Source organism: Amblyomma mixtum, chromosome 5, assembly GCF_055824585.1.
Source record: "Amblyomma mixtum isolate Tamu chromosome 5, ASM5582458v1, whole genome shotgun sequence".
Taxonomy (NCBI): Eukaryota; Metazoa; Arthropoda; class Arachnida; order Ixodida; family Ixodidae; genus Amblyomma; species Amblyomma mixtum.
In genome coordinates this window covers 46,913,503-46,940,381 of record NC_143016.1, presented here as the reverse complement: position 1 = coordinate 46,940,381, position 26,879 = coordinate 46,913,503, and the positions used below count along the sequence as shown (strand labels likewise).

At 48.1% G+C, this 26,879-nt stretch overlaps 1 protein-coding gene across 3 annotated transcripts; it reads left to right on the top strand.

Annotated features, from left to right (window-relative positions):
- On the top strand, positions 1 to 25,243 carry LOC149341992 (arylsulfatase B-like). Of its 3 annotated transcripts, none has more exons than XM_089544290.1 (10): positions 1 to 19; positions 5,318 to 5,426; positions 7,597 to 7,756; positions 9,817 to 9,929; positions 11,197 to 11,307; positions 13,014 to 13,139; positions 13,262 to 13,388; positions 17,653 to 17,946; positions 21,896 to 22,329; positions 24,737 to 25,243. In XM_089544290.1, the coding sequence occupies exons 2-10, from the start codon at positions 5,334 to 5,336 to the stop codon at positions 24,872 to 24,874; spliced, it is 1,596 nt and encodes a 531-aa protein (XP_089400416.1). In that variant the 5' UTR covers positions 1 to 19; positions 5,318 to 5,333; the 3' UTR covers positions 24,875 to 25,243. The 3 variants fall into 3 exon arrangements, with proteins under 3 accessions (XP_089400416.1, XP_089400414.1, XP_089400415.1); XM_089544288.1 differs by lacking the exon at positions 1 to 19 and adding an exon at positions 4,919 to 5,035; XM_089544289.1 differs by lacking the exon at positions 1 to 19 and adding an exon at positions 5,044 to 5,203.
- Positions 25,244 to 26,879: the final 1,636 nt, after the last annotated feature.

The window sequence follows — 26,879 nt, the reverse complement described above, 5'->3', positions numbered from 1 at the left end:
GCAGCTGGGCCTGAAGCCGGTAAGTTTGTGCTAAAACGCAATATATCCTTCGAGGTCGAGGTTTTCGGTTAAACGTCAATTATCAGTTGTGCACAAAGTGATCTTCGTGTATATTCCAAGCTGGTGTTACCTCGTGAAGTGAACTTACTTTTCGGCGGCTGTAGAGTGAGATCTGCAGGGGTGCTTTTCGTACGTGTTATTTTTGTTAATGCAGTATCACTGGAGACACACGTTAGAGCAGCTGCGCGTATCTTAGCTCTTTTTTTTCATGAATGCTATGCAGCAAAGGGTTCATGTAGAGAGCAAAGTTCTCATATTAGCCATGAGCTATTTCATTCACAGTCGATAATGAAGCAAAGAACGTTTTCTGTTTCCTTGCAAGCTTGTTGATACCCAGCAGTGAACGCACCCGGTTTCTTCTGGTGCCTAGAAACCAATTTAGCGGGTCGGTGAGGCGATAAGTAAGACAACATTGCCTACATTGATGCAAGAACATTATCTTCGCAGAAAAAAGTAATAGGCACAGGATTACGTGGTGACTTGTGGCCTGATTACCAGCTCCTTCACGAAGGAATAAACAAATTGAGCCTAAACCATTAAGGACCAGCTCGCGAGAGGTGGCGCGTGTTTTAAATTTAGAAGCCGTAGGAGAACACCACGCGGTGGTCCATGTATGCTAACGTATTGCAGATTTGGCTCTATCCTGCGCCAGCCATCGACGCCGTATCTCATTTATCAGCATCATCCACATTACTCTGCACCTGACCAAACTAAGTTTGAGTAAAAGAATTTTATGATAGCGGAGACAAATCGAAACTGGCATATAATGAAAAATTACTGTGTTTCAACTACAGCAAGGTCCTTTCACAGAAAACGCAAATTTGTGTGGCAGAAAAGGTGAAAATAATCAAAAACAAGTATAGTTCTCCCCGGCAGTCTTCGTAAGCTAATCGCGGTGCTGTGAAAACAATTTTATTCGCGGGTTTCTGAGTCTGATGCATAGACATTCACTTCCAAACGATGATCACGATGAGCCCAAGAAACGGTAGCATACGCGAAAAGAGCCAAATAATCTCTTTACTCAGGTGATCCCATTAGATGGAGTTGTTCTCTGTGCATGCATACCCTTAAAATGGTTCCGTTCATTTAATGTTACCAGCTTCTCATCATCGCTTTAATAATGTAATTGGTCGCAATTAACGAACATGCGTATAGCCTTGCCTCGTTAATATGGGCACCTTGGTCACCCGAGCAGGTCTGTCTGTAAAGTGAGCCATCCGTGGGTATAAAAATTAGCATGCAGGAAAACAAACCAACGTTAAACAGTCTCGCAAGGAAACAGCAGTTCATGATTGGTAGCGAGGAGCCAGAAGTGGCAAGGGAATACCTGTAATTGGAAGAGGTAGTGACGGCTGATACGGATCATGAGAGGAAAAATAACTAGAAGAATAAGAATGGGGGAGCGCATATGGCAGGTTCTTTCTGATAATGAATGGCAGTTTACTAATATCCCTCAAGAGAAAAGTATACAACAGCTGCATCTTACCAGTGCTCACCTGCGGGGCAGAAACATGGAGGATAACGAAACGGGTTCAGCTTAAGTTAAGGACAACGCAGCGAGCTGTGGAAAGAAAGAGACCGAGTAAGAGACCGGAAACGCGGAGAGTGGGTGAGGGAACAAACGCGGGTTAATGACATCCTAGTCGAAATGGTTGGTTGGTTTATGGGGTTTAACGTCCCAAAGCGACTCACGCTATGAGAGACGCCGTAGTGAAGGGCTCCGGAAATTTCGACCACCTGGGGTTCTTTAACGTGCAATGACATCGCACAGTACACGGGCCTCTAGAATTTCTCCTCCAAAGAAATTCTAGCCGCCGCGGCCGGGATCGAACCCGCGTCTTTTGGGTTAGCAGCCGAGCACCATAACCGCTAAGCCACCGCGGCGGCTTAGTCGTAATCAATAGGAAGAAATAGGCTTGGGCAGGGCATGTAATCCGAAAGCATGATAACCGCTGGTCTTTAAGAAGTGGATTTCAAGAAAAGGCAAGCGTAACAGGGGGTAGCAGAAAGTTAGGTAGGCGGATGAGATTAAGAAGGTTGCGGGGTTACGGTGGCTGCAGATGGCAAAGGACAGGGTTAGTTGGAGAGACATAAGAGAGGCCTTTGCCCTGCAGAGGAATTACTCATGATGATGACGAAGGAAAAGAAAAAGAAAGATGTTATTAAAACAATTTGTGATTTGTTGTTCGTAATTAAGGGCTGCTTCCGTAAATAGAGATGGACAGTGATGGGAAAATAGACAATGTAGAGAGCTCGAAATGCATTATGCTGGTCGTCATTGCACTTAAAAGTAGTGTTGTGCAGGTCGCACCCCCTGTGGTCCTTGAGGAACGTGATGGCTTATCTGTCACTATGGATGTTCACATCATGCGAACCGTAGAACACATCTCTACCCAATCAGTTGACAGCTTCCGAACGCGTATTTCAACGTCTCAGAGGCTGATTCGAGAGCTTCTGTCCAGCCAATCATGAAATATGCTAAATAGAAAGGCGCATCGATTCCGCACATTACGACTATACTGCATGAAACGGCCGCCACGGTGGCTCAGTGGTTATGGAACTCGGCTGCTGACCCGAAAGACGCGGGTTCGATCCCGGTCGCGGCCGTCGAATTTCGATGGAAGCGCTAATGCTAGAGCCCTTCACTACGGCGTGCCTCATAGGCTGAGTCGCTTCGGGACGTTAAACCCCAGTAAACCAAACCAAATTACACCGCATGAAACCCCGAAACAAAAACAAAAAGGTGGTCGCTTAAACCTCTCACTTTCGCGCTGTCTTCCGCTGATTCTCTGCACTTAAAACACCGCAAAGGAACTATGTGATTGAGGTATTGGAACTTTTGTTCAGATCTCTGCTCGTATTAACGCAGCACGAATCCATGGGCTCCGATGGGTTCTGTGCATTTTCACCCTGGCCGTTGTTCATACAGCAAATTTTCGTATTAACGACGAGAAGATACACTGTCCCCCAAAAACTGTCCGTAATTTGAATCGCCCATATTATGCGAAGTCATAATAATGGGCTCCGACTGTACGACACTCACTATAGCTCTCTCAGTTCGTAAACAGCGTGACGTCAAGGGGCAGGGCCTGTAAAGGCAAGCACTCACTTTTTGTTTGCCTAACTTGTATGGCAACGAAACGCTGGGCTGCCTTTCCTCTTACGGTCTTACAGCAGATTGCCCACGTGCCACAGCTGCACGCTGCCAGCAGCCGAGAGCTTCGCCCGCCATGCCTTTCTCACTTAATACACCATTGACGTAGGCTATTCGTTTGCAGAGAACGCCAGATAGCGCTCCTCATGAATGTTTGCTTATGGAATGTATAAAACTAGCTTGTTATCGAAAGACCAACCTTTGCACATTGCGCTCGGTGTGATTGCTTAGCTTCGCCAGCGAAACCAGTGTGCAGACATCAGAGAGTATTACGTGCGTACGCTCGCTGTCAGCAGGATTATAGCAGGAGGTCTAGATTAACTTGAGAAACGCTTTGGTAGTGAAGTGAGGAAAACTGCAAATTCTAGCCGCCGCGGCCGGGATCGAACCCGCGTCTTTTGGGTTGGGTTAGCAGCCGAGCACCATAACCGCTAAGCCACCGCGGCGGCCTAGTCGTAATCAATAGGAAGAAATAGGCTTGGGCAGGGCATGTAATCCGAAAGCATGATAACCGCTGGTCTTTAAGAAGTGGATTTCAAGAAAAGGCAAGCGTAACAGGGGGTAGCAGAAAGTTAGGTAGGCGGATGAGATTAAGAAGGTTGCGGGGTTACGGTGGCTGCAGATGGCAAAGGACAGGGTTAGTTGGAGAGACATAGGAGAGGCCTTTGCCCTGCAGAGGAATTACTCATGATGATGACGAAGGAAAAGAAAAAGAAAGATGTTATTAAAACAATTTGTGATTTGTTGTTCGTAATTAAGGGCTGCTTCCGTAAATAGAGATGGACAGTGATGGGAAAATAGACAATGTAGAGAGCTCAAAATGCATTATGCTGGTCGTCATTGCACTTAAAAGTAGTGTTGTGCAGGTCGCACCCCCTGTGGTCCTTGAGGAACGTGATGGCTTATCTGTCACTATGGATGTTCACATCATGCGAACCGTAGAACACATCTCTACCCAATCAGTTGACAGCTTCCGAACGCGTATTTCAACGTCTCAGAGGCTGATTCGAGAGCTTCTGTCCAGCCAATCATGAAATATGCTAAATAGAAAGGCGCATCGATTCCGCACATTACGACTATACTGCATGAAACGGCCGCCACGGTGGCTCAGTGGTTATGGAACTCGGCTGCTGACCCGAAAGACGCGGGTTCGATCCCGGTCGCGGCCGTCGAATTTCGATGGAAGCGCTAATGCTAGAGCCCTTCACTACGGCGTGCCTCATAGGCTGAGTCGCTTCGGGACGTTAAACCCCAGTAAACCAAACCAAATTACACCGCATGAAACCCCGAAACAAGAACAAAAAGGTGGTCGCTTAAACCTCTCACTTTCGCGCTGTCTTCCGCTGATTCTCTGCACTTAAAACACCGCAAAGGAACTATGTGATTGAGGTATTGGAACTTTTGTTCAGATCTCTGCTCGTATTAACGCAGCACGAATCCATGGGCTCCGATGGGTTCTGTGCATTTTCACCCTGGCCGTTGTTCATACAGCAAATTTTCGTATTAACGACGAGAAGATACACTGTCCCCCCAAAACTGTCCGTAATTTGAATCGCCCATATTATGCGAAGTCATAATAATGGGCTCCGACTGTACGACACTCACTATACCTCTCTCAGTTCGTAAACAGCGTGACGTCAAGGGGCAGGGCCTGTAAAGGCAAGCACTCACTTTTTGTTTGCCTAACTTGTATGGCAACGAAACGCTGGGCTGCCTTTCCTCTTACGGTCTCACAGCAGATTGCCCACGTGCCACAGCTGCACGCTGCCAGCAGCCGAGAGCTTCGCCCGCCATGCCTTTCTCACTTAATACACCATTGACGTAGGCTATTCGTTTGCAGAGAACGCCAGATAGCGCTCCTCATGAATGTTTGCTTATGGAATGTATAAAACTAGCTTGTTATCGAAAGACCAACCTTTGCACATTGCGCTCGGCGTGATTGCTTAGCTTCGCCAGCGAAACCAGTGTGCAGACATCAGAGAGTATTACGTGCGTACGCTCGCTGTCAGCAGGATTATAGCAGGAGGTCTAGATTAACTTGAGAAACGCTTTGGTAGTGAAGTGAGGAAAACTGCAAGCCGTGGTAATTTTTCTTCCTCCTAGCACTCCGACATCCGGAATGTCTTACCTGAGGATTCTGCTTCTGCTACTGCCATTGGTCCGGTGTACGAAAAGGCCACCTGACATTGTGTTCTTCCTAGCTGACGATCTGGTGAGCGAATAGTTTACTATTTCTACCTTGAGAAGTTCACTTCAGAATTCTCAATCCCCATACCGGAATTCGCACCTGACAAACGCGTACTATCATAAAATGAGAACCGCACTTGCTTGTTTTGACGTCCGCTCTGGTTGACTAAGTATTCGAGCACGTTTTTATGAAATTTTAATTCTTTCAAAGTTGATGCGCAGTTCGTTTTCCACATGCTGCACATGTGCTCGTTTAGCACCAGCCGGCGCGTTGGTTGTAGATCAGGACTAACGCAGAAGTATTTTTGGGCAGCAGATGTGGATTGTTCGCTGGTTTACTTATTTAAGTGAGGTGAAAGCTGCCTACGTAGCCGTAGAAGTTAAATTGTCTAGATTTTCAGTTTTCAGTTTTCAGTCTGAAATGAACTAAGTTGCAAATCAAAGCGGTACTTATTTCACCACATGAAACCCATGTAGTACGAACGCTTTTTTTTAAACCTTCCATGCCCTATGTGCGCAACTGTGATATTCCGAATTCGACGTCTTTTTTTATCGCGGGGAGGGGGAGGGGGGGGGGGGAGGGGAGATTGTGTTCAAAGTAGGAGTCACCTCCTTTTGCAGACGAATTTAGCAACCACCGTATTGAAGCCGGGATGCTTTTTAATGTTCGCTACAGAACGCAGTAAATAATATTTCTCAAAACAGTTAGTTTGGTAACACGCGCCTCGGCATATTCCTGCAGATAGATTTTGTTCTCCATAATAGCACAGCGTTTTGCTTCGTTTGTAGTCTTCGACCCCGCATTCCCTTTCGACGGATGCAGCGTTTTCGCTCGTCAACTGAGGAGTGGTTTGCGCTCAATCAGAACAGAGGGGGAGGGACGACAAGACATGTACACTCAGAAGTTATTTATTATAGTCGCAAATAAAAAGCAGAGCGGGCCAGCTAGTTGTAAAACATCTCCGAGGCATTCCTCGGAAGTCGAAGGCCGTAAGAAGGGCTTCTGACTTACCAGAAAAGGCAGGAGCCGGACTTCGGCGGCGAACGTTCCCACGCACTGATGGCGCGTTCACACTTGAGCATTTCGGCGGCGACGGCCAGCGAAATCCGCCGCCTCTGAAATCTGCCTCGTTCACACTTCGCGGCCACCCCGTCGCCGCTCGTCGTCTGCGTGTCGTCTGCTCACGACGTACACAAATATGGCAAGTGGCTAATCGATGCTGTCTACGTACCATAACCGTATGTACGCTTACGTAGGCTAAATGCAGCTATTCTGCCGCACGTTACGACATTTCTAACTATCTCCTATCTCGCTTTTAAAACAGGGTCGCACCGATGTTTAGCCTAGTGGCGCCATATAGAGGTCAGGAGGGGAACCATTGTCAACAAATCGACTCCCCTCGTAAGCCTAAAGGGGGCAGAATGATTACTGTAAATAAAAAAAAAACTGAAGCAAATTTATTACTCGTAGGTTTTCTTATGGGCGAGATGAGACGAAGCGAAAGACAAGTGCCCATTTATGGCCAGTGAACGCGCTGAAAAGGCAGTAACAACGACGAATCCAGTCCGAAGCGAGGCGTCATGCATCGAAGGGCGCCGCCATGTTTGTCTCCACGGGAATGCAACTTCGTACTCGCCGTCCTATTGGCCGATGAGAATAAGCGGAATTTTTTCCGGTGGCAGAAATCGGTCCTTGATCGATCGGACTTTCCGCTAGATATTTCGGCGGATTTTCTGCCGCGACGACGGATTCCGCTCGCTCTCGCCGCCGAATGTCCAAGTGTGAACGGGCCTTGAGAATGGCGGACGGGTCTTCCCGAGCGCGTCCAATTTTTTGGACAAACCAATCTTCGGGAGTATGTGAGGGAAGGCGTCGAGAGCGCCGCTTGCGACGCTGGACGGAGCCCGAACTCCCGACGCGTCGGTAGCGTAGAGACGGACGGGGAAGAAGAGGCTTCCACAAAGTGTAAGTTTCCACCAATGGGACATTTCGCACAAAATTTTGTGCTGGCCTGCAAAAAAATAACTTCTGGTGTTTTGAATTGCGAACCTGAGTGAATGGCTTTCTCGAGGCCTGCATGCGTAGCCCAATTAGCAAAAAAAGAAAAAGCACTAAAGGAAAATAGAGTGTGGCGGCGGTGCTGACTAGACACGACTCCACCCGTATGCTCAATGGCGATCGCGGTCTTTCGCAGGGATGGTGCGACGTGAGCTTCCACGGCTGCCCTCAGATTCCCACGCCCAACCTGGACGCCCTGGGAGCGGACGGCATCATACTAAACAGCTACTACGCCCAGCCAGCCTGCACACCTTCGAGGGCGGCTCTCATGACAGGAATTTACCCGTTGCGCACAGGTGCTCTTATGCAAACAAATCTCGGGCAACAGCCCTGCATGCCTATCATGTTAGTGTAGAAAGGAAAAGTTCGGCATAGTTCAGTGTATTGGTGCAAAGCACTATGCTTGCATCGCTAATGTAGCTGGGAAGGATTGACGCCGGTGGTGTCCTCAGATATGGTGGGCAGTGGTATTGCTCATTTCTAAAGGAGGGGACATGCGTAGACAGTGTTCAATGTTTAGAATCGCCATAGGCTAGGAATATAAATATGGCATTCTGCGTCCGCAAGCTTCATCAGCTCTCAAGTTCTTTTGCGCTAGCCAATTAAAAAAAAATGATGTGTATTATCAGGCGTACTTGTTTGCAAAAAACAGCGCGAACAAACGGGGACGAAAGGAAGAACACACAGGAACAAGCGCTGACTCTCAACTGAAGTTTAATCACAAGAAACACGCTTATAAAAGGAAACAGAAAACAAAAAAACACCAAAACCAGAACGCACGTGCTACTAAGTGATATCCAGATATGCAACGCAACCTCAGTCACGCAGGAGCAGGGATGGTTTGCTGACACACAATCATGCTTTCTTTGCCATATTATACGCCTCAATGATTTCCCTGGTCAACTGGTCGGGGTGTTTGTACAAAATGTCAGTACAATGCAAGGATGGGAAACAGGATTGACACTCTCGGCAATGATCACCTAGATTAGTGGAGCGATTAGATTCTAATGAATTGAGATGTTCTCCGAGTTCAGCGGTAGAAAATAAGTCCCGCAATCCCAAGAAATCTGTAGCGTCTTGTGGTGTTCAGCACGATAAAAGATTTGTGCCGTGCTCCAAAGGGGTAGTTTATAAAATCCCCCTGTCCTGTGGTCAGATATACATTGGGCAAACGGGACGTTGTATTAACACGACTCGGAGAACATCTCAATTCATTAGAATCTAATCGCTCCACTAATCTAGGTGACCATTGCCGAGAGTGTCAATCCTGTTTCCCGCCCTTGCATTGTACTGACATTTTGTACAAACACCCCGACCAGTTGACCAGGGAAATCATTGAGGCGTATAATAAGGCAAAGAAAGCATGACTGTGTGTCAGCATACCGTCCCTGCTCCTGCGTGACTGTGAAATTGCATATCTGGATATCACTTAATAGCACGTGCGTTCTGGTTTTGGTGTTTTTTGTTTTGTGTTTCCTTTTATAAGCGTGTTTCCTGTGATTAAACTTTAGTTGAGAGTCAGCGCTTGTTCCTGTGTATTCTTCCTTTCGTCCCCGTTTGTTCGCACTGTTTTTTGCATAATGTATCACCAACTCGCCCGCTTAGCTATCCTGTTGTACTCGTTTGGTCCCGTAAACTGTGTTGTGTATTGCACCCCATCGGCTCTTTCTTCACTGGTTGGATCACGGTGATCAGAAAACTTGCGAATATACATAACACCTCAGTGCTCACTGAGGTGTTATCAGAAAGCTTACTGTGACTCATTGCCTGGGAGCTATAGCAGAAGGACGAAGGACATCATGGAGAGAAGATTGGCTAACTGGACACCAAAATTACTAAGACCGCATTAATTTGAAACAGCTTGATGCCGTTTTCCAAGTACCATTGTCATGCCATGGCGAGTACAGTGAAATTGATGAAGCAATATAACAGCGACCAGTGCTTTCGAAGTGTTTTTAAGTTACGTTATTTATTGGTTTTGTACCATCGTGTTTCACGTCTCGTCACACTGTACTTTTTACATTTTTTTGTAAGGGGCGAAATAGGTGAGATTTATGTCAAAGCGTGCCTTGATTTTATCACAGATGGAACCCTGAAATTTTAACGCTATAATACAGCATCAGCGGCTTCTAAAAGAGGCTAATCTTTCGTCAGACCTATTTTTTAGTGACTTCTCAGCAGCCCCTCGAGAGAAGTACGCATAGGAATGAAGACTATCGAGAAAAGGCGTAGTTACTATTCAGGACAGGATGAAAACAGTTACGCAGGAATATTTGTACCTTAGCTGTTGAATCAAATATTCACAGAAGAGTACGAAATTATTAAACTGCGTTGTTTCTCTGCCTCTATCGTTTAGGTATGGAAGGCCTCGCGGTGGACGTAGCTGAACCATGGGGATTACCATTGAACCTGCGTATTCTGCCGCAGTACCTGCAAGAACTTGGTTACGAATCTCACCTCATTGGAAAGGTGCGTCTCTCTGAGGTGCCGTCTCATGAGTAGCAAATTAACCTTCCGTTTTGTTACGGTGCATGGGATACTGAAAATGTTAGCCAACCGTAGCCACAGTGTCGCTTCCGCGACAGCGCCGTTCACCTACGATCTCCTTAGGTATGTATGTTTCGACATGCACTAACCGACCGCACTGGCAGTTGGCGGTCGAAATAGTGGGTAGCCCGTACAGGATGCTTGGAAATTTTTAGAACCAAGAGGGGGCACCTCAACAATTACTGTACTGTGACTTAGGTGTTCTCATTTTTTTTTGTTTATTTCGTGGACTGCACGCTGTGCTTTGTCTGCCTGCCTGTGACTGTGGATTTCACTGTGATGTGCCTTTTTTATCCTCTTCTTTTGAGTTTTTATTTTTAGGGCGCAGCTCTTCGGCGCCCGTTGCTGCGTTTCGCGGCGTCGCCGTTCTGTGTAGTGTGTCTTGACAACGTTCTTGAAGAGCATCGTGAAATTCAGAAGCTACAAAACTTTATTTTGGCTTGTATGGAGCATAAAATTAAAGCTCTTTCCTCCTAGAAGCCTCTCACATCGATGAGATAAGCCCGCTCACATGCCTCCGGCTTCTGTTTTCGCCGAACAAGTTGTAGCACGGTAAAACAACACTGAAAATTCTGACAATTAAGGACCGATGCCGTAGTTTGGCGCAGTGAATATTTATGCAGCAGTTCGTGTTTAGTAACGACTGAAGGAGGAGCGTTTTCGGCCTTGACTAGACGTCACTCTTCAGTGACCACAACTGGAGGATGACTTAAAAGGGAGTTTCGTACACGTAATGATGTTATCGTAATTATTTTCCTCCTAATTGTTTCTTACTTTGGGCATTGGCACCGACAGGATTGGTTGTTAAGACAAGTTTGCTACTGTGCCACCGGGGTGCGAAAGCATAGACGTACAAAACTAATTTGCTTAAAGAAACCATGCGCACGCTCAGTGGTATGGGTGGGGAAAGACGGGACCCCTCCTTGCCACACCCATACCACGGTGCGTGCGCAGGAGGTATCCGGTAAACCGGTATAGGTCTACGCTAATGCGTCTCCGCTATGCTAAATTTCTCTATTAAGGACGTCCTGCGTCCGCATTGCGGTGTGTAAGGTGTGTAGTATGCCGGCTGGCTCCTGGTGTTCCAGGCTATAGCCCATGTGTCGACAGCTGATTCAAAAGGTGTGGGGTATTGTTCTTGCTTGTAATTCAGAATTATGAAAAATTGACTTTAACTTCCTGTGCGCAGTGGAACCTTGGATACTACACAGATGATTTCACGCCAATACGTCGAGGCTTCGACAGCTTTTTTGGCTTCTACAACGGAGAGGAAGACTACTACTCCCACACCATCACATACGTATGTTCCAAATGTGTCCTTTACGGTGAACATTTACGGGGCGTGGGTTGTTCTATCGGAAGAAAGCGCCTTGAGTATTGAACACTGAACAGCCAGTTGATCACCACATAGCCTTTACCGCAGAGTACAGTATATGTAAAAGTTAAATCTGAGTACACAGATGGGGCATGTTGCCATCTCTTCGAATACCCTGCGATTAACCTATTTACCTTCACCATCTTCGCATCGCCGCAGCGCCCACTTCTTTGGGACTTCTACACTCCTGGTGACGACTGCGAATCTGAAAAGAGAGCTAGGCGCCACGTCAGCACAGACGGCGGAAGCTTTTTTTTTTCTTTCACGCGCGACACGTGCACATAGAAATTTCATTTCGTTGAGCTCAGAGGTCAAATTCCTCCCAGTCAAACTACGATGGTCTGAAACCATATCAGGATAGTTTCGTTATATCGTGACGTTTCCGGTTTTATTTTGAAAGCACTTCACTAGCAATACAGAAAAAGCCGGTGGGCCTCTGAAGCCTCGACCTTTGACACTTGATCTCTGAGATGAAATGACGGGTAGGGGGTGGCTGGGGTGAAGGTCACGTGGTACAGAAAAGTTTAAAAGAAATTGTCTTGGAGGACAATGTAAGACTGTCTAGGCAAGAGTTAAGCGAATTCGAAGGGGAAGATAAGGCAATGTTTTGGCGATAGTCAAGCTAATACGAAATGAAGCGCTTTCGCACGTTATACTAGGTTTAACAGAGTTAAAACTGTCATTTTTTTCATCTGTGGAATACTTGAGGCATACATAACTCCTACTTTACTTTAGATGCGTGTGATTGTTTTTTGTTTTTGAAGCGTTCGAAGCTCGTGTACAATTTCCTGTGCCCCTGACGTACGCGCTGCGCGACACGCGGGTTCACAGGGCTTCCATGGAGTGGCGCTGGTGGCTCTCGCGGTAGATTCAGCAAGCAGGATTTGTAAAGAATTTCTCAGCTTTGCGAGGGTGAGGATGTGTAGATATCTATTTCTATGCGGGAGAGGGTACGGGCGGAGCTCTTTTTTCGTACAGCTGGGAAACTTCGCTTCGCAACCTGTCCAGTCACTGGCCACTCTGCAGAGGTTAGCCGGTGGGCATGTCGCCTTTGAGAAGGGCTGTCAGCTAAAGGTAGAGTCCTGCAACTTTGATTTCTCTGCTGCGTTCGTGTCTTGGGCAGCGCTGAGCAGTTTGCAGAAAATCCGTATTGCAGAAAAGCCGGCATCGTCGTCGGCGTCGGTGGCCGTGAGAGAAAATCAGCGAAAAATCCCCAGAAACGCAAGATAGGTGGGCAACCTTGGTGTCGGATAGGCCAAGTAGATCAGATGACCTTGAGACGTTGTCCCAACTTGGCCAGCAGATTGTGAGCAAATTTGCCACCGTGACAGTTGGTGGTTAAATTAATGATTTGTCGCGAGGGGTTGAGCAACCCGGGTCGCACCGGCGGCAGCACCTGCCATCGCAGGGCAGCGGCGCATCGCTTAACCACTGCACCACTGCGCCAGGAATTGTTTGAGGAGTCCCGGGGTTATATGCATGTAAAGTAGAGAATAACCAATTCTGCATATACGGGCATTAACCCATCAACACTGTCACGACATACCTTTAAGGCTTAGCTTAAGTGTCCCCTGCAATTTCTTTTTCGGTGAAATTAGTGATAGTTCAGTGCTACCTTTATTCTATTCCAGAAAAACCACACGGGTCTTGATTTTTGGCTCAACACTGAACCATTGTGGTCGAAAAGCGGAAAATATTCCACTACGCTGTACACGGAAAGAGCGCAGTACCTCATCGCTAACAGAAACAAGTCAAAGGTATTGATATGTGTACTACTCTGATTTAAAAATCTTGGCAAAAATTTTCTATTAAACACATTTTTGGCATGTACACTTTTCTGCCTGAAGATTGTACGATTCACAATGAATCACTTTCGCAGCCGCTGTTTCTGCTGCTCAGCCATCAGGCCCCACACGGTGCGGAAGAATATGCACCCTTCCAGGCGCCGCAGGAGAATATCGACAAGTTTCCCTACATAGGAGAGGAGAACAGAACCATTTTCGCAGGTAAAGGAAGCCATCTGTTTACTATTTGATGCGCTGGTTACTGCCACATATTTGATTCGTTGCTTGAAGAACGTCTTAATGAACTGGTGTTTTAGTTGTGTTAAATTGACCCTCGCCTCATGTATCTATTTAGCATAAACGACCACGTTAGGTAGACCAGGTGGTTGTGTTTGTATCTGCAAAACATTACCGCTTTGTGTTTTGCGAGAAATGGTAAACATTTTAAATGTAGGCCCTCTCGCGCTGCCTCTCGGCACTAGCAATCTTTGAGGTGAAATATAATTTTTCAGCTTAATGCGATTCGCGATGTGATATTGTGTCCGGTGCGAATTAAGGCTGAGTTGCATGTACGCGAAAACTCACGCGAATGCGACGGCGACACGCGGCGCGCGAAGACTTCGCGCGAACAGAAATGTATGTGTCGCTTGGCTCGTCGCTCGGATCTGCCGAAATTGAAAATTTCGCCCGTTCGCCCGAAAGTGCATGCGCGATCAGCCAATCGCATGAACGCTCAGCGTCCGTCACTGCCGGTCATTTCGCGTGCTTTTTTTTCTGTTTTGAAGCGTTGCATTGCGATCATCGCGTATTCGCGCTTCCTACAAAACGATGGCCAACCAGAACTTCAATCAGCGCGTTATTGACGCCGTTGGGTGCGAGCAGGTCCTTTGGGACCTGCACCACAGGTACTACAAACATCGCGGCCATTTGATGCGGCTTGGCGCCGAGTTGCACAAGCCGTCGGTGCACCAGGCGCACCAGTTTTGTAAACAATTTCAATGAGTTGGTTTCATGTACTGCTAACTGCTTCCGTACGCAGAGTGGATATTTACGAAGCGAAAGCGCTCATTTGTTTCATGCATGTGGTCTTAGCTCTCGTCGTGCGATCGTTATCATTCGCTAGAAAATACGCGCTGCCGCGTAGCAGATTTGCCTTACAAGGAAAGCATGCACACAGAACTAGAATTATACTATCTTTTATTTGTGGCTTTTATCTTGTGGCGGGTTTAACGGCGGCCGGTTCAAATTATTGCAATTTTTTTCACTGTTGTTGCATTTGCTAATACCTTTGCGGTGTGCTGTGCCAGCAACACTGAGCGCTGTCGCCGTTTCGCGTTGCCGTCGGTTTCGCGCTGTCGCGTGCATCCGTCTTCCCCAGTACGCGACAGAGCGAACCATGAACGCTTTCGTCGCGCCGCCTTGTCGCGTCGCCCTCTTTTTCGCTTACATGCGACTCCCGCTTTAGGTAAAAGCTCGGACCTCAGAGCCTATCCTCAAAGAACGCAAGGAAAGAAGCTTGCCGAGGCTATGGCAGTGGAGATCGTGTTTGAGCGAACAACAGCAACAACAGTGGAGATAAATCGTGCACCCTGGCGAATCCCCCGCCGTGGGTATGTGCCGTTAAGCCTGAGGACATTATCATCATCATAATAGTAATCGTGCTATGGTTGGCATGGTGCCAACTTAGCGAAATACTTATGGCAGGACATGCATAAAGACTTATTGCAGGAATCTTAGTGAAGCAGCGCAATGGCACAAGGCCAAGGGAAGAAGAGGAAGTTGTGCTCTTTCACCGAGATGGCAACGGAAGGAGTGCTGATACAATTCGCACCCAGCTTCATGATCTCAGATGCCTCAATAATCTCTCGTGTAAGCTTATCCTTGTGTTTGGTAACAACTTGGCTGTTTTTGAATTCTGGGTAACATGAACAGTCACGACAGTTAGCATCCGGAATAAACATTTGTTGTCAGTTCAGCGCTGTGTTTGTCCTCTTCTTCCCTTGGCCTTGTGCCGTTGCGCTGCTTCACTAAGATATGTCAGACCAACTCGCCCACCAGTTCATATTGCAGAAAATGACAGGAGGGGCACTGACAACTGAACTATGCTTGAACAAAGGCTGGCTTGAACGAACATAAAACATACATCTATTTTAGACAGTCGCAAAATTAAAAATTGGAGGCTTAACTTAAGCCCAGTGGATGCGAAGCATGTCCTTAGCGTTTGGAGACATCTTGACCGCATACACGCCCGGCGCAAAGACGCTGGCGCTGTTGCGGGCACAGACTGACGCGACGGCGGGCGCGCGCCGCCTCATCCCTGGCGTGACGTCACATATCACGTGATGCAGCGATGGTGGCGCCGCCGGCGCCAACCGAAGCGTGGAGGCCTCCGCCGGGCGACGTCCGACGGCGCGATATGAGGCCCCATCTGCAGCCGGTGTGACGTCATCACGTGACGTCACATCATGTGATCTCACTTCAAGGTCAATGGTGGCCACCGCCGGGAGGCGACCGACGGCGCGATATGAGGCCCCATCTGCAGCCGGTGTGACGTCATCACGTGACGTCATGTCACGTGACCTACTTGAAGGTCACTTGAAGGTCACTTGAAGGTCACTTGAAGGTCAATGGTGGCCACCGCCGGGCGTCGCGCGAAGGCCCGAAACCTACGTTAATATGCTTAGCATAAAATCTAAAGTAACCACCAAAAGAATTAAATACATACATCCTCACAGTAACCACCGCCCCGCCGCGGTGGCTCAGTGGTTACGGCGCTCGGCTGCTGGCCCGAAAGACGCGGGTTCGATCCCGGCCGCGGCGGCCGAATTTCGATGAAAGCGAAATTCTAGTGGCCCGTGTACGGTGCGATGTCAGTGCACGTTAAAGAACCCCAGGTGGTCGAAATTTCCGAAGCCCTCCACTACGGCGTCCCTCATAGTCTGAGTTGCTTCGGGACGTTAAACCCCAAGAAACCAAACAGTAACCACCAAAACAAATATATACATACAAATATATACAAAGGTAACTACCGAAACAAAGAAATACATACATTATGAACTCGTTGATGTCATACTCCTACGGACCATAGAAATGTAAAAGATGACGAATTTCATAAGATATCAAGGGGGTAGACGGCTGGCTGACGCACTTCCCCGCCGCGGTGGCTCAGTGGTTACGGCGCTCGGCTGCTGACACGAAAGACGCGGGTTCGATCCCGGCTGCGGCGGCTGAATTTCGATGAAGGCGAAATTCTAGAGGCCCGTGTGCTGTGCGATGTGAGTGCACGTTAAAGAACCCCAGGTGGTCGAAATTTCCGGAGCCCTTCACTACGGCGTCTCTCATAGCCTCAGTCGCTTTGGGACGTAAAACCCCAACAAAAACCAAACCAAAAATTCCGCTCGTACAGTTGTAATAGTAGCAGCAAAACATTTCTACTACAATATGAAGGATTCTGCGTCCGCCAGTAATGTAATAGCTCTCGTAAGTAACCATCTGGAAATTGATGGGCCTATCGACACTTTTATTATCGTACTCCATGAAGAGACGAGTGTCAGTGAGCAGTCAGTGACCTTCACATGTCAGAAATAAAGTTAATATTCTGTTACATGCTTGCCGTGTGCAGTACTGTCAACACGGGTATGTTTAGTTTTCTTCTTTTCGTGATTATTTTAAATTTATGCCCCTGTATAGCCTTTGGCAACAGGTTACATATAGTGTGTCCAATCAAAGAAGGCTTACACTCAAATCCCGCTAACGCTTACTACAGTTAGCGGGATTTGCGCACTGCTTAGAATCTGCATCACTCACTACTGCAATATCATTTTTTCTTAGACTGAAGTGATTTCGAGAGCTAGAAAATGAGCGAACTGAGAGAGTCTAACCACTAAGAGAAAAATGGTTGCCCGATGCATCAGCGGCGGCTTTCCTTCATAACTTCGTAGCTTTGGAGAGCAAGATACGCAACTTTAGGGCGCCTCAGAGGTAGCGTCACCCAGCTGACGTAGCGGTCTAGCTCCGTACCAAACAGAGAATTGAACGGCTGCACTGGACGCCAAAGTGACACACGCGCCCGCGAGCAAGCCGCTTAATGCGGCTGGGTGATGTATTTGCCAGCTTAAAACATGGTTTAAGTCACAAAGATTGCAAACAATGGGAAGAGGCTATTGGCGAGTTTTGCGTAATCAGTTGTGGATCATTCCACGCAAACGCCGTGCACTTCTTGATAAAAACAAATACCAATCACTCTTTAAACAGCTGTTTCTTTGCATGAGTGGCATTCAATATCGTTGTAGAGAACAGATGCGTGTGGTCTTCGTTGCGGCAAGCGCCTGATACCAAATTTTCCTGGCTCAGGGAGCTCCTATTTGAATTCGTGCTCGTCTTTTCACGTGTCTAAGTGCCCTTGCGGATCAAATCAAATTCTCCGGCTGAATGACTGCAGTTACAAAAACAATTCACGCCAGCGTGCACTCATTGTGTATTGCAGGGATGGTGGACGTGCTCGACCAGTCTGTAGGCAAGGTATTCCAGACGCTAGGCGATGCCGGCATGCTGGACAACGTCGTCGTCGTTTTCAGCAGCGACAACGGTGGTGCCCCCTTCGGCCCCCACGCCTCCCGCAGCTTCAACTGGCCACTGCGCGGCGCAAAAGGCGCGCTCTGGGAAGGAGCCACTAGGTCTGCCGCCTTCATCTGGAGTCCCCTGCTCAAGTGCAACCGCACGGTGTCCAACCAGTTGATGCACATCACGGACTGGGTGCCCACGCTGTACTCAATAGGCGGTGGGTGCACAGGTTTCTGCTCTTGAAATTTCCTCAGAAGCATGACGTCAGGATATAAGCATGCAGTACCTTAGGAGATGGTGTTAGGGCGGTTTCTAAGGGAAGGACAATGATTTAGACTGATAGGATTATATTAGGGGAGAAGCAACGAACACGTATGGCATAAAAGAGATCGGTGATTTTGCGCAACTAGGACACTCTACCAAAACGCTTTGGAAGCTGGTAAACGGCTATAAATTAGATTTATTAACAACCCGGCTCTGAACAGATTCGAGAGTTTTAATGAGGTTAATATGGTGAAGATGATAAAGACCACAGGAAAATTCAAGTTCTGAATGCATGTTTTGAAACAGAAGTGAAAGTGATGTGTGTGTGTGTCAAGTAACGGCATAGTTTTTGATGGATGGTGGAGACAATGTACAAGAACTTGCCGCCTTCAATATACGGTGCGTGACGACCTCGAGAATACCACAATCTCAAAAGAACGACGCTGACATCATCTACATTCATGACAAGCGACACCTCATGGACTTGAGCAATTACAGACCGATGAGCTTACTTTTCGTTGTTTACGAGGCATTTACTAAGGTATTCGCTAGTCGAAAAAGATAAACCTCAGGAAAGGACCAGGCTGGCTTTAAGAAAGGATACTCAATGATAGATCAAATTCATGCCATAAGTAAAGTGACAGAGTAAAGCGCAGAATTTAACCACCCTCCATATAGGTTTCACGAATTACGAGAAAGCATTCGACTCTGTCGAAACGTGATCAATCATGCAGGTTATGAAAGAATACCTAGAATTCATTTTGCGAAAGTAGAAATATTGGTTAACATGACAAGTATTGTTAAAAAGTTATTAGATTAGAGATAACAAATTAGTTGTGGGAGGTAACTGAAATTGTGGGAGCTAACTGTGAGGTTCTTGTAGGTCGCGCCGGCGATAGAAAGAAAAGTTTCAGTGGACCGAAGCGACCGAAGCCAGTAGCTGCAACATTCTTGGGCGGGCACATGGTCTTCCAGGACGGTAATGTGTGACGGAGGTAAATTACACAATCGGTGAAAACAGCCTCACACCCAGCCAGCGTCTCACTGCGGCAAAGAATAGAGCAAAATGTCGTCATGATTAATGGATATTTTGACTAGAGGCAGAATGAGAGCCGGCGTAATGTTCTTTGAAAGCGAAGTTGTATGACAGCGCGAGGAGAATGTGCAGTGCCTGTGCCAAAATTATCCCCGGTAATTACTGTGCTGATGAGCCAATAAAAAAAACCCATGCAAAATATTACGATGTCTCCATTAAGAAGTTGTCGGCCCAAAGCCTGATCTGCTAGAAAAGGTGGCCCACACCAGTGGACAATAAAAGCTTCTTCTCTCTCCCTGTTACGGGATACGTAATGCAGCATGAATTTTTCCGGACGCAGAAGAACAGCTGATGAGTAAAAAAAAAAGTGCGTTTTGCCATTAAGCCCGAAATTGAGAAGCAGCAAGTGAAAACTGACACCAATGATGGTAGTTAAATGTTTGTTTGGTATCAATTGCACAGTAAATAACAAGCTTACGACCAATTCTGTATATTCAGTTGAAGGAGAGTGGTATGGGTCCAAATACGCACGTGAGCGGGAGACAATAGCCACCGTCTCGGCCCATGTGGATAACTGACCGCTGGTTGACTGCGGATGTCTCATGCCTTCCACTGCACTGAAAACCCTCTACCATCCTTTTCTTTTAGAGTGAGAACTTGGTTTCTTCGCCTTAGCGTCGTAGGAATAGTATAAGTCTGTTTAACCGCAGAGCCGTAACCATAGGAAAAGTGAAGGAAGGGGATTATAGCAGAAGGAGGGCACAGCGAGAGCGTAGCCGTATGGCTGCGCTTGGGTGGGCGCCAGTGAGTAATTGCCCCCTTATTACAAATCTACGACACCTTGGAGGTTCCCCTAAACATTTCACCGACACTGTTCCCATTTCGAGTTATTGATCAATTCGCTCTCTTCTTACCAGATGCTTGACGTCCCGGTTCGCTCAGCTCGTAGACCGACTGCTCCGGTGAAGTGGGGGTTCCGGGTTCGAACCCCGGACCAGGGCGGATTTTTCTTTAACGAGAAAGTTTCTGTGGAAACTGTATAACTTTCCTTTGTAGCCATATGGCTGCACTTGAGTGGATGCCAAATAAGTATCATCGGAAGTAGTGGGGCCAGTTGGCTCATTTTTCTACTTAAAACAGTGCACAGGGACAGGACAAAGTCGAGAAACACACAGACACAGCACTGTGTCGTGTGTCCAGTGCTGTGTCTTTGTGTTTCTCGACTTTGTCCTGTCCCTGCGGACTGTTCCAAATAAGTAATTACTCCCTTATTACGGAATGTGGTTACGATGAAAGGAGGGAGGTACTGGACAGCAGGGAAATGCGCAAACAAAGAATGGTTACGGTGAAAGGAGAGTATGCGTAACTTGCTAGTGGTTACTAAATGAACCACCTAGAATGCGGCTAGCGCGGAAGGAATAGGTTGGGGCGAGAGCGGTGAATTGCACAAGCCGACGGAGGTTACCTTAGAAGGAGTTGAGAGAGTATGGCGAAGCGGATTGGATTGTAAAACATTTATTGTGTCGAGAGCAGGTTGCGGAGGCACGTACTAGATGGCCGCTAGCCCATGGCTAGCGGCAACCTCGTTGGCCCGCTCGATTGCCCGCACTTGAATCTTGGGGTCCGAGCTAACCAGCACGGCCTCCCACCGCTCGGGAGAAAGGAGCTGTATCAACTCCGCCGGAGGCGGATCATCTGCGCAATTCCACAGAATGAGGTCATATGTTGCCCTTTCACCAGATTTATGGCAGTTTGGGTTGTACTGGCCAGGGTACATGAGGGCAAGCAGTGCCGCATTGAGAAGGGAGCGTGTTTGCAGACAGCGCCAGGTAACTTCCTGCGTTTTTGTTAACGATTTGTGGGGAGGGGGATATGCGCGCCTCTGCAGCCTAAAGTCATGGGTGATGTGATGAAATGAGATGAACCCGTCCCTCGTGAAATTCTGGTCAGAGGGCGCGCTCACTGCGCGGTCGACGAAACCTCGGGCTTGCGCGTGAGCCGCCTCGTTCCCCGGATTAGACGAGTGGGCCGGGACCCTGATCAATTCAAGTTCTCTGATCGGAAGGGGGGTGTTTTGAAGGATGCGGAGTGAGGTAGATGTTATACGGCCGCTCGCGAAATTGCGAATGGCTGTTTTGGAGTCGCTTAATATAATATCAGAGGAAGTATCAGTTGCGCCGCGCGCATGGAGCGGTGGACTGGGTTTATGGCCTTCGAGCGACTCAAGCTAGAGGGACGCTGCAGTGGAGGGCTCCGGATAATTTCCACCACCTCGCTTTCTTTAAAGTGCTCTGAGATCGCATGGTACACATGCCTCTGGCATTTCGCCTCTATCGAAATGCGACCGCCGTGGCCAGGATCGAACCCGCGTCTTTCGGATCTGCATACGGGCACCATAACGAGTGAGCCACCGCGGCAACAGTGATATATTAGGATGCAACTAAGAAAATGGCTAGCGGTTTAGCATTAAGTATGAAATATTGCGCGAAAGCAGTTTTTGTTTTACAGGTGAACACCAACGCCACGAACCTGAAAGCGCAGTTGAGGTGTCCACTGACCCAGAGAGCCAGTTAAGCGCGTTTTCGACTGTTTCATCGTCAATCCCAATTTACTCAATGTACGGTGGCGGCCTATGCTCCAGTGCCCAGTTTCTGAAGCAATGTTGTCAACGCCAACGCTTAGTGCTCTTGTGCCTTGTTTCTGCCATATCGTTGTCCACATCGCTGTTCGCTGCGTTAACAAGACAAAGCGGTTGCTGTGAAAGGACGCATCGATCATATTGCACTCACGATGGCACTTCGGTCGCTGTCATAGCAAGTTAAACGCTTCGCCGCTGGCCTTACCCTTGCGTGGCATTCGTTTTCAGGAGGCGACGTAGCGGATCTGGGGAAAATGGATGGAAGGGACATGTGGAAAACATTGTCTCGTGGGCTGCCCTCACCTCGCGTCGAGATGGTCTACAACTACGACAAGTGGATTTTGAATGCCTCGGGCATTCGCCATCAGGATTACAAGTTGGTACTGGACGGCACCCGCCTGTTCAACCTGCGCTATCCCATACCGGGCGGCAGTCGTCCGTACGACGACCTCGACGAGCTGCTCGCTCAGTCAAGGGCGGCGAAGACTCTACGGCGTTTCTACGGAACAAAGCATCTGAACTTACCCAAGGGCTGGAGAGATACAGCTACTCTGAAATGTGGAAAGACTAAGGAGAACTTTTCAGAGGGGGACTCTGTATACCTGTTCGATATTGTCCAGGATCCCTGCGAGCTGAACAACATTGCAAGCTCGCATCCTAAGGTTAGTACGGATGTTTGTACTCTGTAGCCTCACATAAAAAAAAAACGCACGAAAAAGAGGGAATACGCGGTGAGTATGGGTGCGACAAGCAGTAAACTGAGCACAAGATCAGCCATTGAGAAGTTAGCGCTTGGCTTAATCTCTCCGTCGTTGAGTGCAGTTCTGAGTAAAAATGCACAAGTGACAGACAACCGGAAGGGTGCTAATCCATCGCGCGGCCCTGTGGTTTGCGAAGTTGCTGATAACGGCAGTGGCAGGGCGCTCCGATGTTTACAGCTAGGGGAGGTCCGCAGAAAGCAAATTTTGCCCAGCGCTCCATTTCCCAAGCGTGGCAGTGGCGCTGGGCCAGTTCAGGCGTTATTCCGCAGTGCATGACTCGGAACATTGGCTTTCTACACTCGGCGACAAATTTACATGGCAGTTAAGGAAAAGGCAAAGGAGCGGAAAGTCTGCAAATGTTCCACCCAGCCAATAGTTCGGTCGTAGGGGGTGGAACGGCCGCCACGCATATTTCTCGCTCGACGGTTGCTCGCTGCGTCGCTGTAGTGTTCCACGTTTCACTTCACATAGGAACACTACGTCGCTGGTGCAGCTGGCTCCATCTCTGGAAGCGCCTTGCAACTGGATGTGCCTAAGCACAGTCCTTGCCAAATCAAGACGTGGTGATCAATGAAAGCGGTTATTCTGTGAATTTCCAATAGTAAAATTAGCAGTTGTGGTAAACATATGCCTCCAATGAAGAGTATTAAATATATTACATTTTAAGAGGTAGATATTAACTGCAACCGGGGACTATACTGGTAGCGCAGGAAGAGACACTGCGGGTTGGCGCTCTGCATCTTTGGCAGCATTGTCAGGAAACGTTGTCGCGAAGTATAGCGTTGTCGTCTCTAACGGCTATATCGATTTTTATTAGCGTGTTACTGCAAGAGCATTTCATCAATAAAAGAGAACAAAGCATTTTGTCCAAGCGATGACATGCTGCTAGCTTCCCCTAGACTGGAGAGCATGGGAACAGCCTTTCGCTCTCGTTTGCTGCTTTCTCTTGCAATTCCAGCGCCACGCATTGCCATTCTGCCGCTCTGGGGATCGGTCACTTGTACTCACTTGTCACTTGTACTGGAGATCGGTCACTTGTAGAGGTGGCAAAGGGCAAATCGTGAAACAAAACAATTAAAGAGGTTCAAAGGGCTGTCTAAAAACACAGCTATTACCTGCGACCCATTTTACCTTGCAGCGCCCAATGTGTCATATAGAGCCGTTGACAAATTAAGGAGCCCAAGGGATTTGTTTCTAGCCCATGTGGTGGGGCTATTGTAACATCGGCGTCGAAGTCGTAACTTTAATATGGGTGAGGACAATAGTTCCTCTCGCATTCCAGAGATCTGGGACAATGGCGATGTCATGACCAACCATTCCGACAAAGGCTTTGCGTTACGCACACTGCTGCCGTAATTTCAACAGGAAAATAAACGCGCAACTCTCTCCTTCCTAGACTAGTCTAATTTCCCAGCGTCTTTCTCAAGGAAGAGTTGAAATACAATCTGCTTCATATGTAAGAGGTACGCTAAACATGACTTAGTGCTTGGACCGAAAGCTTCAATTCTTAATTGCTGTGTTTTCACAATCGCGGAAGTATTAGCAGGCGACTGATTGATTCTGATACGCGCTATGTATTTGCTGCATGGACCACTCTTTCAGTGCATGGGCACAATGAGAAGCGAGGCTTAATTATGCGCTTTTTAATAACTCAAGGATTCTAGTTAACGATTACTATCTGCACTAGTATGCACAACGTTGCCATTGCGAAAGAGCGAAATGTGCTCATCGGAACATTTCTTTTTTTGCCACTGCATGATTCGATTTTAACCGAGAGTAACTGGAAGTAGCTCCCTGCGGGAGCATATACAGGAACTCTAACTGGATGGAGCGTGCAGAGCCGCGTAGTGGTGACCCTGCATACTGTGATTCTGCGTAAGAATCCCATCGGCCTGACGAACTATAGCAGACATTTGTTCTCCAAATCAGCGCTAAGACGGAGCCCCGTTGTAGCTCTGTGCTAACAAATTGCTAACAAATAACGGGAGACAGAATGACACAAAACAAAGCAAACCAGTGTTGAGAGGGATTTGGCTAGCGGACTGAAGCTTCCTCTTAACCCTTGTTAACTTTGTTTTGTGCGACGTGTTTTTGTTTGTTTTGTGTCACATGTGTTATGCGTCCTCTTAGGGCGAGAAAAGTAGTGGAAACGTGGTTAAAACAAGCATTCTTGTCCCCTTTGGCGGATCCTAGTGTTCTGTGAGGAAGCGAATGAATCCAGCCCTAACGTTAATATTCCTATCCTTCTACTGGCTGGTTTCAGATGCACACTATATTGCGTGCTAATTTTCGCTTGCACATCCAACAGATTGTGGAGGCCCTCAAGCAGCGCATTGCTTCGTACGCCGCCGTAGCGGTACCACCGATGACAGCACCGAAGGATCCCGCCGGATTCCCCGAGAACAACAACGGAACCTGGGCACCCTGGTTGGATTCGCCACTTTGAGAGCGGCTTGCTACGATAACCAGATCCGCAACAGTATTTTCCTGCCTCAGTGTGTGCCTGTCGTCAGAAATGACGGTTCATGCACAATGCGTCGTCTAATATGCGCCCTGTGCTAAAATGCCAAAACGCTGAGATTATAAATGCCAGGTGGTTTATTTTTCTCCGCGTACATCGCCCAATAAAATATCGCTTGGTGAAAAAAAAATCACAGCAAAAGGCCGTGATAGATCTATTTTGATTTTACTTTGCTTTAGTTCCTCAACCCGGAGATCCTAAGCGTTTTTTATCTGTAGAATATAAAGGGGACTACACTGATGGAACTCTGCCATGCAAATATGCCCCGACGAAGGGAATACCATTGCCGAAACTGCTGGTGAAATAAACAATATAGGAGCTCTGAAAGGGGCTCCCAGTAAAGTTGTGGTGTGCCTAGGGTGTTAAAGGACGCGGCTTTATAAATATCATCCAGAAAAAAAAATTGGCAGTGGTTTAGCTTTCGTTAAACCGGGTAAATTGCATTAGCAATGGTGTGCGCGTACTTCTGGGGATTCTTCGGCGCGTTGCCTTCGCCTGATAGCATTTCGGCGTTCCTGAGCAGTCAGGTGTTGAGATTCATCGGTGACAGATGACGTGGAACCACTCTGCGAGGCAGAACGTTGTCGCGTCGCCGAGCTGCATCTTTAGCACGACGCTTCGCAAGACGTTCTTCACGCTGTTCTGGCGTCCCTTGTGCGCGTTGTTGCTTTCTCTCTTCTTCCTTTCGCTGTCACTTCTCCTTAGAGGACTGCATAGCAAAGCATTCACGCTGTTGTTGTTGTTGCGACTGAGAGAAGGATGAAAAGGAAAATGCACGGGCGTGCCTACTGGCTCGAGCCAAGCCACCACCGCTGCCACATACAGATAGAGGAGAGTTAAAGATCAGAGGAAAGAGAAAAAAGAAAAGACGCGCGTCGCAGCAACAACTGCGTCCGCCGGAGCGGACGCTGCTGAAAAAAAATGGCTGAGGCTTAGCTAAGGTTAAGCCTAGTCAGATGCGAAGCATATTGATGGCTAGGCTTGGTAATACATGGCTTTCCTTGGTTGAATACTTGGTCATTTTAATACAACCACTAGAAGTGTAGGAAGGATTGCCGTGGCAGCTATATACGGGATCATCGGTGAATTCAATGCAGAGTGTACAACCGCTGCCCCAGCACCGGCTACAACAGCATTCTTGGCGCCCATGGAAAGTACATTGGAAAGCTGAGGCAAGCTCAGCTTTATACCGCTGCTGTAGTGTCACGTGGTCAGCTGCAGCGCCTTTGATGTGGAGCCTCCACCGCCGCGGCCGACCGCGCGAGCCGGCAGCCCATCTGATTGATTGATTGATAACAACTTTTATTTCCACCGATGTAGGAGGCCCCCTACTCCCCGTCCCTGGCACGCAGGCCTAGGGGACGGGGGACGGGACCTCCGCGACTAAAGACTGGCGGCTGAAGCCGAGAAGAGACAATGTATCTTCGGCAGCCCATCTCTCCTCTGCTGTGACGTCATGTTGTCACGGGGTCAGCCGCCGCGCCTCTGATGAGGAGCCTCCACCGCCGCGGCCGACCGCGCGAGCCGGCAGCCCATCTCTCCTCTGCTGTGACGTCATGTTGTCACGTAGTGTCACGTGGTCACGCTAAAGGTCAATGGTAGCTCCACCGCCGCGCTCGACGGGCTGTAGTGTAGCTCTAGTAATATGCTTCGCATAAAACATAAGCGGCCGAAGCCGCGCTCGCCGAAGCGAGTAACACTCGCTTTACTCAATCAGCATTCGGTTGGTTGCGACTGAGAGAAGGATGAAAAGGAAAATGCACGGGCCTGCCTACTGGCTCGAGCCAAGCCACCACCGCTGCCAAGTACAGATAGAGGAGAGTTCAAGATCAGAGGAAAGAGAAAACAAGAAAAGACTCGCGTCGCAGCAACAACTGCGTCCGCCGGAGCGGACGCTGCTGAAAAAACAAGCGGCCGAAGCCGCGCTCGC

What these genes read in the sequence shown, in the direction of transcription:
- LOC149341992 (XM_089544288.1), top strand. Translation starts at nt 5,007, where the DNA reads ATGCCTTTCTCACTTAATACACCATTGAC. An exon ending in CACGCTGTACTCAATAGGCG is followed by an intron (nt 17,947 to 21,895) that starts GTGGGTGCACAG and finishes ATTCGTTTTCAG; the next exon opens with GAGGCGACGTAGCGGATCTG. An exon ending in TTGCAAGCTCGCATCCTAAG is followed by an intron (nt 22,330 to 24,736) that starts GTTAGTACGGAT and finishes CACATCCAACAG; the next exon opens with ATTGTGGAGGCCCTCAAGCA.